This window comes from Budorcas taxicolor, chromosome 23, assembly GCF_023091745.1.
Source record: "Budorcas taxicolor isolate Tak-1 chromosome 23, Takin1.1, whole genome shotgun sequence".
Classification (NCBI taxonomy): Eukaryota; Metazoa; Chordata; class Mammalia; order Artiodactyla; family Bovidae; genus Budorcas; species Budorcas taxicolor.
Window position 1 is genome coordinate 14,888,835 of NC_068932.1, and position 13,967 is coordinate 14,902,801.

General features: G+C 48.4%; 1 protein-coding gene across 1 annotated transcript; it reads right to left on the reverse strand.

The window, feature by feature from the left end:
- Nucleotides 1-2,678: 2,678 nt before the first annotated feature.
- Nucleotides 2,679-9,101, reverse strand: RBP4 (retinol binding protein 4). Its single transcript, XM_052661031.1, has 6 exons — nt 9,015-9,101; nt 8,680-8,807; nt 8,448-8,584; nt 8,169-8,275; nt 4,538-4,750; nt 2,679-3,010 (listed from the first exon to the last, which is right to left on the reverse strand). The coding sequence occupies exons 2-6, from the start codon at nt 8,788-8,790 to the stop codon at nt 2,973-2,975; spliced, it is 606 nt and encodes a 201-aa protein (XP_052516991.1). The 5' UTR covers nt 8,791-8,807; nt 9,015-9,101; the 3' UTR covers nt 2,679-2,972.
- Nucleotides 9,102-13,967: the final 4,866 nt, after the last annotated feature.

The window sequence follows — 13,967 nt, forward strand, 5'->3', positions numbered from 1 at the left end:
CTTTCTGAGGGATGATATTTGAGCCCAAAGGGCAAACCACAGGCAGGAACCAGTCGTGAATCCGGGGAATGAGGCTTTGCAGACGGAGCAGACCCTGGTGCTGGTGCAAAGAGGCTTGTGTGCTTGTGGGACAGAAAGACCAGTGTGCACAAAGCAAACTGTTGACAGAGCCTCCTCTAGGCCAGGCCCTGTCCTTGAAACCAGAACAGAGGGATGCTCTGCTGGAGGCCATCAATGGGGACGAGAGGGGTTACAGTGCTGGCTTACACCGGGCTAGGGAGGCTGCCGTCGGAATTTGTTCTGTATTCAGTGGACAGCCACTGGAGATTTGCATTTGGATGCAGATATGACCTGCTATTTGTTTTTAAATATTACTCTGGTTGCCCTGTTCAGGAAATGCACTTTGTGGAGCAAGAATGAAAATGGACACCACTTAGGCAGCTGCCAAAGTAAAGAAGGAAGATGGGGAAGTTGGAGGTGGATGACATTGCTGTTGTTGTTCAGTCATGTTCAACTCTTCACGACCCCATGGACTACAGCATGCCAGGCTACCCTGTCCCTCACCATCTTCTGGACATCAATGGGGGATTGTGAGAAATGATCTTGGGCATCCTTTGGGAAGGCAGAGCAAACATGATTTATAGATTGACAGGATACAGAATATGAGGGAAAGAGAGGATTCAGCAGAGACTCCTGACAGCCATAGGATGGAGGGCAGGCAGCAAAAATGGGGAAGGCTAGGAGGATGAGTCCATCCTAAAGGAGATCAGTCCTGGGTGTTCATTGGAAGGACTGATGTTGAAGCTGAAACTCCAATACTTTGGCCACCTGATGCGAAGAGCTGACTCATTTGAAGAGACCCTGATGCTGGGAAAGATTGAGGGCAGGAGAAGGCGATGACAGAGGATGAGATGGCTGGATGGCATCACCGACTCAATGGACATGGGTTTGGGTGGACTCCGGGAGTTGATGATGGACAGGGAGGCCTGGTGTGCTGTGGTTCATGGGGTCGCAAAGAGTCGGACACAACTGAGCGGTCAGTTCACGACTGAACTGAACTGAACTGAGGAGGATAAGAGGTAGAAGAACCAAGAGTTTCATGTGGGGCATCTGCATGTGAAACCCCAGTGAGAACCAAATGGAGAGCCGGTAGGTGGATGCAGGGCTGTGGTGCATACAAAGCCTGGTGATACAGGCCTGAAGATCAGTGTTGGGAGTCATCAGATAATGTTTACAGATCTATGGGTTTACGAAATAAAAAGAGAAAAAACCAGAGCCAGAGAGAACCCAGGGACACGCCAGCACTTGGAAGCTGGGAGAATGGCTGGAACAGTAGCTTGGGGCCTGGTGCATAGTATGAGCGCAACCAATCTTTGTCACCCAGGAAGTCGGAGCCAGTAGTCTTTGCTGGTGGAATTTCTTGAGCAGCTCACTTTCGAAGTAAGATTTATCACAGGTTTGAGGACAAGAGGACAGGGATCCTTTGTTCATCTTGACTAATAAATTTGGTCAATTAAATTTGCCTTTTGAAGCAACGTGTGACTCTTACAGGTCTCTGGGGGGACAGCCATGCTGAAGAGCCCAGCTCTGGCAGCCCCTCTCTGCTGAATGACAGGCAGAGCTCTCCTGTGCGTGTTCCCCTGCCTCCTCCCCCTTTAGTGGAAGAGCAAAGCACAGTGATTCAGGGCCCTGAGAGCCTCATGGCCCCTTGATACGGCAGCACCCAGGCAGAGGTCTCTGCACACACGGGAGGTTCCCCGCCTCCGGACACACCTCATAAACGTCAACCTGGCATCCACCAGTGTTTGCACAGCTCCTAAGCGCTCTAACTGAACCCTCACTTCAGCCCAGCAGGTGGACACTGCTTCCCCATGTTTCACAAGAGGAGAGTGAGGCTCAGAGAAATCATACAACCAGCCCCCAGTCATACAGCTAATTACAGCTGAGTTGGATTTTGATGCAAAACCAAGACTCTGGTACCAAAGCCTTGATGCCTTTTCAAGATGATAAAAGGCTCTTAGGAGCTCCTGGGAAATTGAGGCACACGACTTTGCATGCAGTTATATTATATATTAGTGTTCACAAGTGCTGCTAATGGTATAAGACACGGGTGTCCTTCCCCAGGCATGGCTACTTCCACCCCCATCACCCTTTTTCCTGGACACTCCAGGTAGGGGGTGCCATGATCTTCTAACACACTTGGTTTCAGGGTCCCATCTCCTAATTCTCCCAGGGAAGCCTATGGCCTCCTCTCCCGCAACACTTTGCCCACACCTGAAGTGTGAAGTGAATTAGGTGCTGGACGATAAGGCCCGGGGACCTTTCCTAGAGCTCCCCCAGACCCAGGCCTCTCAGACCAGCTAAGGCTGAGCCACCATCCACCCGCCTCACAGGCCTTGGGCTGACTGAGGCTGGAACTGCTGGCCTGGCTCACATTCACCTCTTTAGGCCTCAGTCATTAAGGCCGTCCTGGGTTAATGGGGAAATCCCTTTTTCAGGAAGTTGAGAGAAGACATAGTCATTAATAAAGGAGATAGGTGCTAGAACAGGCCGAAGGTCAGAGCTGGAAGAGAAGAACCCCTCCCGTACATAAAAGCGCACCTACCCCACCACCAGCAGGACTTTTCACTCTTACGCGGATGTGGACACAAATAAAAACCCAAATCATTGGAAACGGGTAACTATACATATTTTAATAAGTCAAAGTCTGGAATCCTAAGCCTCAAATGATTCCTTAGAAAACTCCAGACAAGACATACATTTGAGTACAAGCAGATTCACTGATCCCCAGGTATGTTTTTTACGTATACTGAAGGGTTTTTTTCGTTTACAGAAGGGAGGGGAGGAGTAGGAGGGGGAGGGGAGGGGTGGGAGGGGCAGGGAGGGGAGGTGAAGCAAACTAAACTCCAAAGAGTTGGAGGCTGAGTAAGGTTAATGGGAAGTTTCCTAATGAAAGGACACCTTCCATGTTGCTACAAAATGTTTCTTTCTGACTTGCCATCACAGTAACCTGAAATATAGAAAACAAAGCTATTAGTGACAGAAAGATGGGCCCAGTATTCAATACAGATAGTCAATATTAGGATGGCCGTAGGACTTGGCATCGTTCAAATGCCTCTTGTCAGGGGACAGCTAGATGTAGTTGTAATACATAAACATCTTCGAGGTTTTCTGAAACCCCCTGATTTCTCTGGGGGCGACGGGGTATGGGCTGAGAGCACAGGATCTGCCGTATCAAGTAGTGTTCGTTTTGTCTTAAATTTGCCTCACTGCATTTCAGAGATGAGGGTACCTCCTCCTGACTCAGGAAGTGAGGGCCAAATAGGCCTGACCCCGACAACGTTCACTGGTTCACTGTGCCCTCTGTCATATGTCACCACGTGGTAACACAGGGGCTCCACAGTCACACAACAACCCTGGTTTGCATCCAGCTCAGTTATCTACTGAACATCTTGGGCAACTTTCGTAATTTTTTCTTGGCCTCTATTTTCTCATCTGTAGAAGGTGGATCATGAGAAAACCTACTTCATAAGGTATATCCAGGATTAGGTGAGATGAGGCAGGCATAGGACTTGGCGGGGAGCCTGGCTGGAGTGAAATCCTTTGCCTGCCCTATATTTAGGCTATCCCCAGGTGAAGCATCAAAATCTTATTTATGTGTTTGGTCTGGGTTCATATCTGTTTGGTACAGTGTGGGTTAGCTAGTTAGATGACCAACAGAGAAGTTCAGTTTTGTTCTGTTTTCCCTTACAATTTAGCATTACTTTATTTGGATTTTGAAATGCAGATTCCCATGGGAATGTCTATTCAAAATAAATTCTGCAGTCTCCTCCGGAATGCTATTGGGTTTTAAAGCAAGATTAGCCAAGGGTGATATTCATAAAAAGATTCGATGGGGCTTCCCTGGTGGCTCAGACAGTAAAGGATCATTTTGCAATGTAGGAGACATGGGTTTGATCCCTGGGTTGGGAAGATCCCCTGGAAAGCGAACAGCTACCCACTCCAGTACTCTTGCCTGCAGAATCCCATGGACAGTGGAGCCTGGCAGGCACAGTCCGTGGCATTGCAAAGAGTCAGACGTCACTGAGCTGGTCTGGTCTGGGAATCTCAAAAAACGTGAGAAAACCAGCTAGTCAACTTGTCTCTCTTCAAGTGTTTACACCAATGGCCACATTCGATGCCCAGCTCTTCACTGGGGCCACTCAATCCCCAAACAATATTAATTTGGTCGGAATGGTTTTTTGGGCAGCGCAGCCAGGAGCAAAATCATGTGACTACACAGTGGGCCTGAGGTAGCAGATAAAAAGGAAGAGACCGCCCCCTTTACTTAACTCAAAGGGCCAGGGTTTTGGATAAAAAGGTTTTTGCCCACTCCTTCTGCATCAGCCCCACGAAAAGGCCAGTGAAAGATCTGGTTATGAAGGATGAAGACTTGGACACAGAGGGGCACCCAGGTTCCCCTGTTTTCTTCTGCTTGCAGATGTAACGCATCTCAGGGCCTGCAGACCCACAAAGCCTGCTCCCACCCACCACTCACCGTTGTGAGGGATCAGCCGGTACTGCCTGGCCAGGCACAGCTCCTCCTGCCTCTGCCGCACGATCTTCTGCACTTCCGGTGAAAAGCCGCTGGGGTCTCGGGCGAACACGAAAGAGTAGCTGTCAGCGCAGGTGCCATCGAGGTTCAGGAGGCGGCAGGAGTACTGCACGGCATAGGTCTCGTAGTCCGTGTCAATGATCCAGTGGTCATCGTCTGCAGGGCAGAAAGCCACGGGGCCTCTGTATCTCCCTCAGACACTCAGATGTCAGGGAAACTTAGCGCCGGGCCCCAGAAACCAGCCACTTCCCCAAACTGGGTTCAGAAGTTAGGAAGCAGGAGACCACGGGGAGTTCTGACAGCAATTAGAAAACTGGGACCATGAGAGAGGACCTTGGCCTTCACAGGAAAAAATCCTGGAGTTGGTGGCACGGGCGGGAGGGACCACATTTGCTTTAATGACTGTTTCTCTCCCTGATGATAAACGTGATCGCATCTTTCATAAGAACAACCGAGAATGTGGACCCATCCAAACCACAGACTAGACCCATCTACTGTCGTCTTCTCCATCTGCTCTCTGACAGCATCTCGTGCCTCTGTGGCTGACGCTGATGGCCACCAACATGTGTGATCCGCAACATAAGCAGGCGTCTTTTGCACTGGTCTGTATCGGCCAGTTCCCGGTCCTCTCGCTACCCACACTGCCCTCCTGCCTCTCAGTCCACTGGGTGATCAGGTTCATGGCCTTTCTGGCTCCATCCTAATTCTGGCTTGGTGACCTGACGCACTTCTCTCTCCAGGCTGGCGAAAGGGTAGAATCTGCCTTAGGGGCGCAAGATGCCCACCTTTTGACATCAGATATTCTTCCTTAGAGAACTGCTCAGAGCTCTCCTGACAGAGGCAGAGTTGAGCCCTTGAAGAATTTAGATTATATTTCTTCCTAAGACTGGGATGTAAGCCATGCAGAGTAAGTGTAAACAAAGGTGGTAATAAGGTCAACAAAGGCAGGATGGGAAACCACGTTCATAAGAATGTAGGTGAGAGGTTTGCCATGGAGAAAAACAATGGGGATAACACCTTTGTTATCCAAACACCTCACATTTGGTAAAACATGTCACATCTCTACTTAACATTCTTGTTGATATATAACCATGACCAGGATTTTCTGAGCACTTAGTGTCAGTCAGTTACAGTGTGGACACTTGCCGTGCTTTCTCAATTATTTTTCTTTTTTTTTTCTTTTTAGTTCTACCAGTTTATTGCTACTAACCCGTCACCCTCCACCCTCACGCACACATGCTCAGTCATGTGACCCCATGGACTGCAGCCCGTCAGGCGCCTCTGTCCATGGACTTTTCCAGGCAAGGATACTGGAGTGGGTTGCTGTTTCCTTCTCCATCTCAATTATTTTTCACGGCGACTGAAAGTGCACGCTATCATCCTCATTTTCCAGATAAGAAAACTGAGGCACAGAGAAACTAAATAATCCACCCAGGATCACAAAGAACAGGACAGAATTGAGCTCCGATCTGACTCTGGAGCCCCCATGCCTAACCTCTACAGCACACTGTCTCCAGGCATTATGTAAACTGGGGGCCACAGGGGATAAGAAACAGGAGATGCAAAGCGTCTGTCTTCATTCCACAGCCAGGTCATGAAGCAACTGATGATCTCTGCTCTATTTCATGTCCTGTGCTGGAGGAACGCAGAGGAACGCTCAGCTCCCAGCACTGAGGGTGTAAGGGAGATCTTTAATGCTTGCCTAAGTCACTTCTGGGTGTGCCTCTTGGCTCTGAGAACCCCAGGAGTCCCTGCCAAGGAGGGGCTCAGCCTGAGACCAGGCCTTGCAGGAGAGCTGCATCAGAGTGGGTGGTGAGCCCTCTTTTCAGCTCACTGCAGGCCCTCCACGAGGAGGACTGAGCCACTCCTGAACCTCCCAGGCTTTCCCAAAGGGTGGGTGTCAGAGGCTGGAGTGGGAAAGGCCAGACATATGACTGCTCAGGGGTGGCCATGTTCATCTGTTTGATAAGATGAAGATTCTAAAAATTACTAATCTTGTGCCCCCTGGTATCGATTTTTATAATCCACTATCAGAAGTTTATTTTTTATCCTAAATAGATCACTTTAGGAAGTTTTGCTGAGTTATTTGAAAAAACTTTTTTCTCTAAGGATAAAAGCTTTTCCCCTTATTGAATAGTAAGTCCTTTTATATAGTGTACATCAATACTGAATGAGCAATTTGATAAAAGATAAAATTTCATCTAACACATCTGTAGAGGAAGTCGAGGAGTGCTTGCCCTGAGTACCTGGGCTACGTGAAAGGACACTTTGCCCTGGCTCACCAAGCTAAGCGTCCCCCTGAACAGGCCCCTGGGGCCTATTTCCCAGAAGAGCTCCAACAATATTTTGTAAAATTGTAAAAGTTGATTGTATTAGGTCCCTGCTGTTCAGGACCACCTAATTTTGACCTGGGAGCTAGAACCCCTGGCTTCTGACACTGTCTCTCACAAACTTGTTTGCATGACCTTGGACAAAGCACTATCTTTTCCCCTCTCCCCACCTCTTTTTTTTGGCCATGAGGCATGTGAGATTTTAGTTCCTGGGCCAGGGATCAAATCTTCACTTCCTGCAGTGGAAGTGAGGCGTTTTAACCACTGGATCACCAGGAAAGTCCTACCACTGCATTCTCTTGACTTCAGTTTATTCATCTGCATATTGAACCCCCTTCAGAGTGGTAACTCTCCATTTTTAAGATTCCATGATGGAACTTCTCTGGTGTCTTGGGGGGAATTAAACAAATTAAACCCTCAGGTTTAATCCCTGCTAGGTGATCTAAGATCTCGTGTGACATACAGCATGGTCAAAAGAGAAAAAAAAGTGAGATTCCATGATACGCCCCTCTGGCCTGCATTATTCTCTAGGTACCAAGCAGACTCCAGATTTGAAGCTTAGGAGAAATAAGGAAAAAGTAGAAAGAGCATGTAAATGCATGTTCCCATAAATTTGTATCAGGTTAAATTTTAGGATGCTTTTCTGAGAGTCCTTAAACACTCTGCTCCCGTATGAGTTTCAGGGCTTGGGAGGAAGGGAAGAGGTCGCTGCCACCCAGAACACTGTGCCTGGCTCAGACTCTCAGCACCCAGCATGGGCAGGTAGGGTACCTGGGAGTGAGCCAACCCTGTGTCCTTTGATGAGAGTCTCTGAGCCTCTGCTGGGGCGCCTAGCAGTCAAGCTGTTTCAGGGATTCGGCCCAAAGAAATGGAGGAAATGCAGCAGCCGCAGCACCAGGCTGAGCGGCGGTGTGAGCTGGGTCTTGAGGAGGTGGGAGGTCCAAGCAAGGGGAAGGCCACACAGGCTGGGGCTGGCAGGATGGGTAACCGGCAGGAGGTGGTCAGGTGACAAACCCAAGGTCCTTTTGAGCTTGGGCCAGGTTTCTGAGCTGGGAGAGGGGATGGGAGGTGGTGAAGGGGCCTAGCTACTTCCAGTCTCACCCCTCCAGCCTCCAGCCGTGCTGAGAGTTCTGGCTACTTACAGACCATTTTTCCCTAAGGTGCCCCTGGAGAAGAAACCCAGCCAATTGGCTATGTATGTCTTCGATCCCCCTCGAGACAGTCCTACTGAACTGAGTACTCACTTCCTTTCTGGAGAAAGGACGCTACGCCCCAGTACTTCATCTTGAACTTGGCAGGGTCCTCAGTGTCTGTGAAGGTGCCCACCATGTCTGCACACACGTCCCAGTTACTGCGAAAGCCAAGGGGATTCTGAGCCAGGCCGTGCAAAGGGCTTCCTCCCTCCATGCCACCCCGGGCGCTCCCTTCCCGCCCCGGTCAGGGTTTGGCTCTCAGCCTGGGGACCCTGCCGCGCAGAGCGCAGCCCCCGCCCTCTCCCACCCCCGCCCCCAGAGGGCACTGACTTTAAGAGACGGACTCGGCCCTTGGCCGTGGCGCTCATGTGGCCGTTCTCGTCCACGGAGAACTCAGCGACGATGTTGTCTTGCAGAAAGAGGCCCTCGGGGTCCTTCTTGGCCATGGCGTACCAGGTGCCGGCGAACTGGGGAAGAGAGGAGAGCCGGGTTTGGTGTCCGGGAGCGCCCGGCCGGCCTCTGGGAAAGGGGAACGCGGGGCACCCGGGACACCGGTACCTACGCGAGCCTTGTCGAAGTTCTCCTTGACTCGGAAGCTGCTCACCCGGCAGTCGCGCTCCGCCCGGGCGCTGCCCAGCGCCGCCAGTAGCACCAGCGCCCACACCCACTCCATCTCGCTCGGGAGTCTGCCTGCGGGGACCGCGCGCCGTGAGCGCCCGGCGGCTGGACCACTCGGCCCTCCACCACCGGCCCCCAGGCTCCACCTTGCCCGCGAGGGGCCCTCCTCCCGCCAGCCCCCCGGCTTCCCATCCCGCCCGCCCCCAGACCCTCATCACACCCATCCCGGGCCCCCATCCCTCCCGCGCCGGCCCCCCATCCCGCCGGGCCGCCGCTCACTGCCCGGAGCTGCGCGCAAGCCTGGCCGCGGGTCCGAGCGCGCGTGGAGCCAGCGAGGCGAGCGCGCCGCGGGGGCCGCCGGGCGGCTTTATAGCTCCGGGGGGAGGGGGTCGCGCTTTCGTAACGGCGCGGGGTGAAAGACCGAGGGGGAGGCGCCGGGGCCGGCGGGCCAGCACTTGCATAACGCGCCCTGACTCACCGCCGCCCGGGCGCAGGGAGGGCGCCTTGGGGCGAGAGCCTCCCCTCCAGCGCCGCCCGGGGCTGGAGCAGCTGCCGCGCGGGGTGGCCTCGGCGGAGCCTCGGGCGGCGGCGAGCCGCGGGCACCAGCCCTGGCCTAGTTACCCGGCGCCCGTGCCAGCGGCCGCCAGCTGCGGCCTGGGGTGGCCTCGGGGCCCTGTTGCTCTGGCTGGAGGCTCGGGTAGGTCTGGCGGGAAGGCCAGACCGTGGCCTCCCAGAACGAGGGACATCAGCGATGCTGCCCGGGTGCGTTCGTGCTCGGGCCTGACCGTGCCAAAGTGGCCCCTCGGTCCTCTGAGGACTAGCTGTGCAGGAGTTTGGGACTGTTTCCGCCGCATAGTTTTTCATTATATAAAGGATGTCTTTTACTCTCTTTCAGGGGAGTTGTGGTGCCCTTGGATCAATATTTGTTCTTTAGTTTCAACATCTTTAGAAGTATTAAAACCCTCCCTGTTAAATATTCTCCAAAAACGCAACCCTGGTCAGGACAGGAAATATTTTAGCAACCTCAGTGGTCGCCTACTTAGTCTGTGGCACTTCGCTCAAACCAGTTTGAAACACACCTACCAATTGTTTATGCTGCAGTTTGATTTCAAAGCCATAGTGGCATCTTGTTTTGTTTCCAAACCAGCTAAGGTGAATTGACTGTGAGAAGGGGAGGGGAACAAACGTCTGTGACGTCAATGGTCAATTAAGTCGAAAGGCTGTGACTGGTTGTATGATTTTGCCCAGTGGCACAATTCAGGGCCATGTTTTTCTCTTTCCATTCAGAGTTAGAGCTCCTCTAATCTGATTCAAGCAGTTGGAAGACGCAGCTTTGGACTGAATGAGAAATAGGGATAGGGCAAAGAGGTATCACCTTTTAGTAAGATTCCTTCCGTCAGTTGTGTCCCAAATTGGAAAAGGCCAAGATGAATTAGATCCATTTTAAATCTAGACGGTGTTTTAAAAAGCAGAGACATTACTTTGCCAGCAAAGGCCTGTGTAGTCAAAGCTTTGGTTTTTCCAGTAGTCACGTATGGATGGGAGAGTTGAACCGTAAAGAATGCTGAGCACTGAAGACTTAATGATTTTGAACTGTGGTGCTGGGGAAGACTTGAGAGTCCCTTGGACTGCAAGGAGATCAAATCAGTCAATCATAAAGGAAATCAACCCTGAATATTCATTGAAAGGACTGATGCTGAAGCTGTAACACTTTTGTCTACCTGATGCAAAGAGCAACTCATTGGAAAAGATCGTAATGCTGGGAACCGTAGAAAGCAGGAGGAGGAGGGGACAACAGAGGACGAGATGGTGGGATGGCATCACTGACTCAGTGGACGTGAGTTTGAGCAAGCTCTGGGAGATGGTGAAGGACAGGAATACCTGGCGTGCTGCAGTCCATGGGGCTGCAAAGGGTCGGACATGACTGAGCAACTGAACGACAATAACAACATAATCCCAAACGGCTCCAATAAGGTCTGCTTCAGAGCCTCTCCTGCAGGGCCACTGTGTGTGGCCATACATGTGATCATTACCTATGCTCCCTAGTTATAGGTAGGGCCCCTTTCTATCTCCTGTCCAATGTGTGCTTCCCCTCCTCGACATTCCAAAATAGAGGTCCATCCACCTCTCCTCCAGTACCTCCAGTGCTGGAGAGCTCCTGGCTGAGCCCAATTGCGTTTGGACTGTTACGACTGCCAGAAAAGTTCTCCTAATACTCCCAGCCCTTGACAACTGTTTCTCCCAGAATGATTCTTGTGATCCTTGCTTATGCTGTATGAAAAATAAATATAGGGGATTTCAATGCATTTTTGCGGGGATTGTTTTTGCAGCAATATGTTTTAATGTATTTGTCTGATGCTTAAAAGTTGATATAACTGTTCTTCCTCCCCCACCTCTCTCTCTTTTAATGATATATCGTAACCCTCGGTGTCCCAGATACCAGCAAAGAAAAACAGTTTATTTTGGCATTCTGTCTCGAATTTCTTCATGATTACAAACATGTGAGTAGAGGTCAACTGGTGTTTTTAACTTTGGTTCTTTGAAAGCTATCCTCATGAAATATATTTTTTTCAAATATGCGTATATGCGTGTATAATATCCACAAGAAAACTGTTCACAGTGATTACCTGTGTGATAGGATTAGGGATATTTGAGAGTTTATTGTTGATTTCTACCTTTTAAAAAAAATTTTCTTACAGTGAAAATATTTAATCAAACAAATACTCTTTCTGCAGACATTTTTTCTTCTAGAAGTAGAATTATGGTCTAAATGACATCTTGTGGACTGTATATAATATACACAAAAGTTCATTTCCTTGTCTACATCATGGAGAGACAGATCATATTTCCCTCACCTTGGTATGCATCTCACCCCCAACTTTTCCACAGGATTTATCAAGAGACTTACACAGAGTAGATGCTTGATCTGTAAATATTGACTTAATTTGTTTTACTGAAATCAGTCACTTTAAGTAAGCTTTATAAAATATTTATTTGAAAAGACCCAGTCAGAGGTCAGTCTTTCTAAAAAATAATTTCCGTATTTATTAATTGTAGCAGGGAGGGCTAGCTGTCCTTTCACCAAAAAAGTTTTCACTCCCCTTCCATGGGGGCTAGAGTTGTTGCAAAGAGGCCACCCTGCCGGAAGACAACCTCCCTACCCCACCACCGCCCAACTTCCTACAGTTCTATAAGGCTACATGCCTATGTTCTGGTCAATGGAATGTAGATGAAAGTGCTGTGAGTCATTCCCAGATGGGGCTTTTAAAAGCTGCCTATCTAGTAGTTAGTCTTGGCTGTCTTCCCTCATCTGCAGGCTGGTGAAGCCTCTCAGCCTGAGAACCCCACCCATGATTAACTTTATGTGAATGAGAAATAAACTTCCATTTGATTAAGCTGCTGAGATGGGAGTTACTGTAACAGGAGCTGATGTTACCTTAACCAATACAGCAGCAAGTCATTAACTCCTAGGAAATATTGAAAATGTTTTGCTGTAGTTAAAAAAAAAGACGAATGTGAGAAATTTGTGTCCTTAGCCTCATAAGAATTAAGCATGTCCAACCAGCTCCATTTTGTGAAAACTGATCTTGGTATCCATATCTTGACAGAGAAGCCAAGAGAAGCTATAAATAAGGAAGTCGGGTAGCATTTATCTTCTGACTGCATTTAAAAGATGCCAAAATAACTGGTGGGAAAAAGGAAAGATAAGCCAATGTTTTCAGGTACGAAGAGTCAAACTAAATTTTTTTAATGAGGACTTTTCCCAGTGGTTACAAAGCCATCAGTCAGTTTCATCAATTTAGTTGAAAGTAACATGGATTCCTGGAGAAGGCAATGGCACCCCACTCCAGTACTCTTGCCTGGAAAATCCCATGGACAGAGAAGCCTGGTAAGCTGCAGTCCATGGGGTCACAAAGAGTTGGACACGACTGAGCGACCTCACTTTGACTTTTCACTTTCATGCATTGGAGAAGGAAATGGCAACCCACTCCAGTATTCTTGCCTGGAGAATCCCAGGGATGGGGGAGCCTGGTGGGCTGCCATCTATGGGGTTGCACAGAGTTGGACACGACTGAAGTGACTTAGCAGCAGCAGCAGCAACATGGATTCCACTATATAAATTATCTGTGAGATACCTGGCACACCCATCAATTAGGTGCAGGCAGAAACTGTCATGAGAGCAAATGTGCCAGGTGAGAGGGACCTTTGCAGGTTGACTACTGGGATGTGCCTGAGGTCACTGCTATTAGGGGGTGTCTTTGAGTGATGAATAACGGCAGGAGCAGAGAATTTGGCTAAAGTGGAGCTGAAGGGTGGGTCCAATATAATGATTCAAAATGCACTTGTTTAATCCAGAATATTATTGTTAGTTTTATGACAGTGCTTCAACATTATATGAATGTTATTAATATTTTGGCTGTTAAATAAGCATTACCTCCTGCAGAAATAGTTAAGTGTAGTGGAAAATTTTAGTGATGATGCAATTAAATATTGCATGTGTTCATAAATGTAGTATACTATTGAAAAATGTAAATTTGTTAAGCGGAATTTTCATTTAATTCTTATATTGGTATTTAACATTTTATGATATAGGTCTAGATTTTAAATTCCTTAAAGAAAAAGTCCTGTGTATTCCCCTATAGCAGCTATGGTACACTTCATGGGTGCATTTTAAAATTCATTCCTATTTGAATTCCTAGTTTGGGGTAGGTCACTGTCACTAGCTATGTGATCTTGAGCAACTTAATTTCTTTATGCTTCAATTTGTCACCTGTACAATATTATTATAATAGTAACCTCTTCATAAGATTATTGTTGTAAAGATATCCTCTTCATAAGGTTATTCTCTTCATAAGGTTGTTGTTATCCTCTGCATAAGATTGTTGTTAGAATGAAATGAGATATGTATATAAGGGTCCTAGAAAGGTATCTGGTATGGATTATATATTATAATATTAGTTGTTTTTATGGTCACTTTCTTATTATTACATGTAGCTTATCTTTCTAAAAATATTCTGTGTAAATGGAATAGAGTTTCCATAGCAACCTAGTCAATGTGTCTGAGATGCTTTATCTAAACACATAATTATCAATGTCTGTACCATCTCAGATATTGGCCTTTTTTTCCTCATTCTTCCCACCAGTTAATGTTCTATTTTTTTTTTTTTAACTTACATTTTAAACAAACTGGAAATAGTGACATAAATGGTGAAGTTTAACAAAATCAACAAT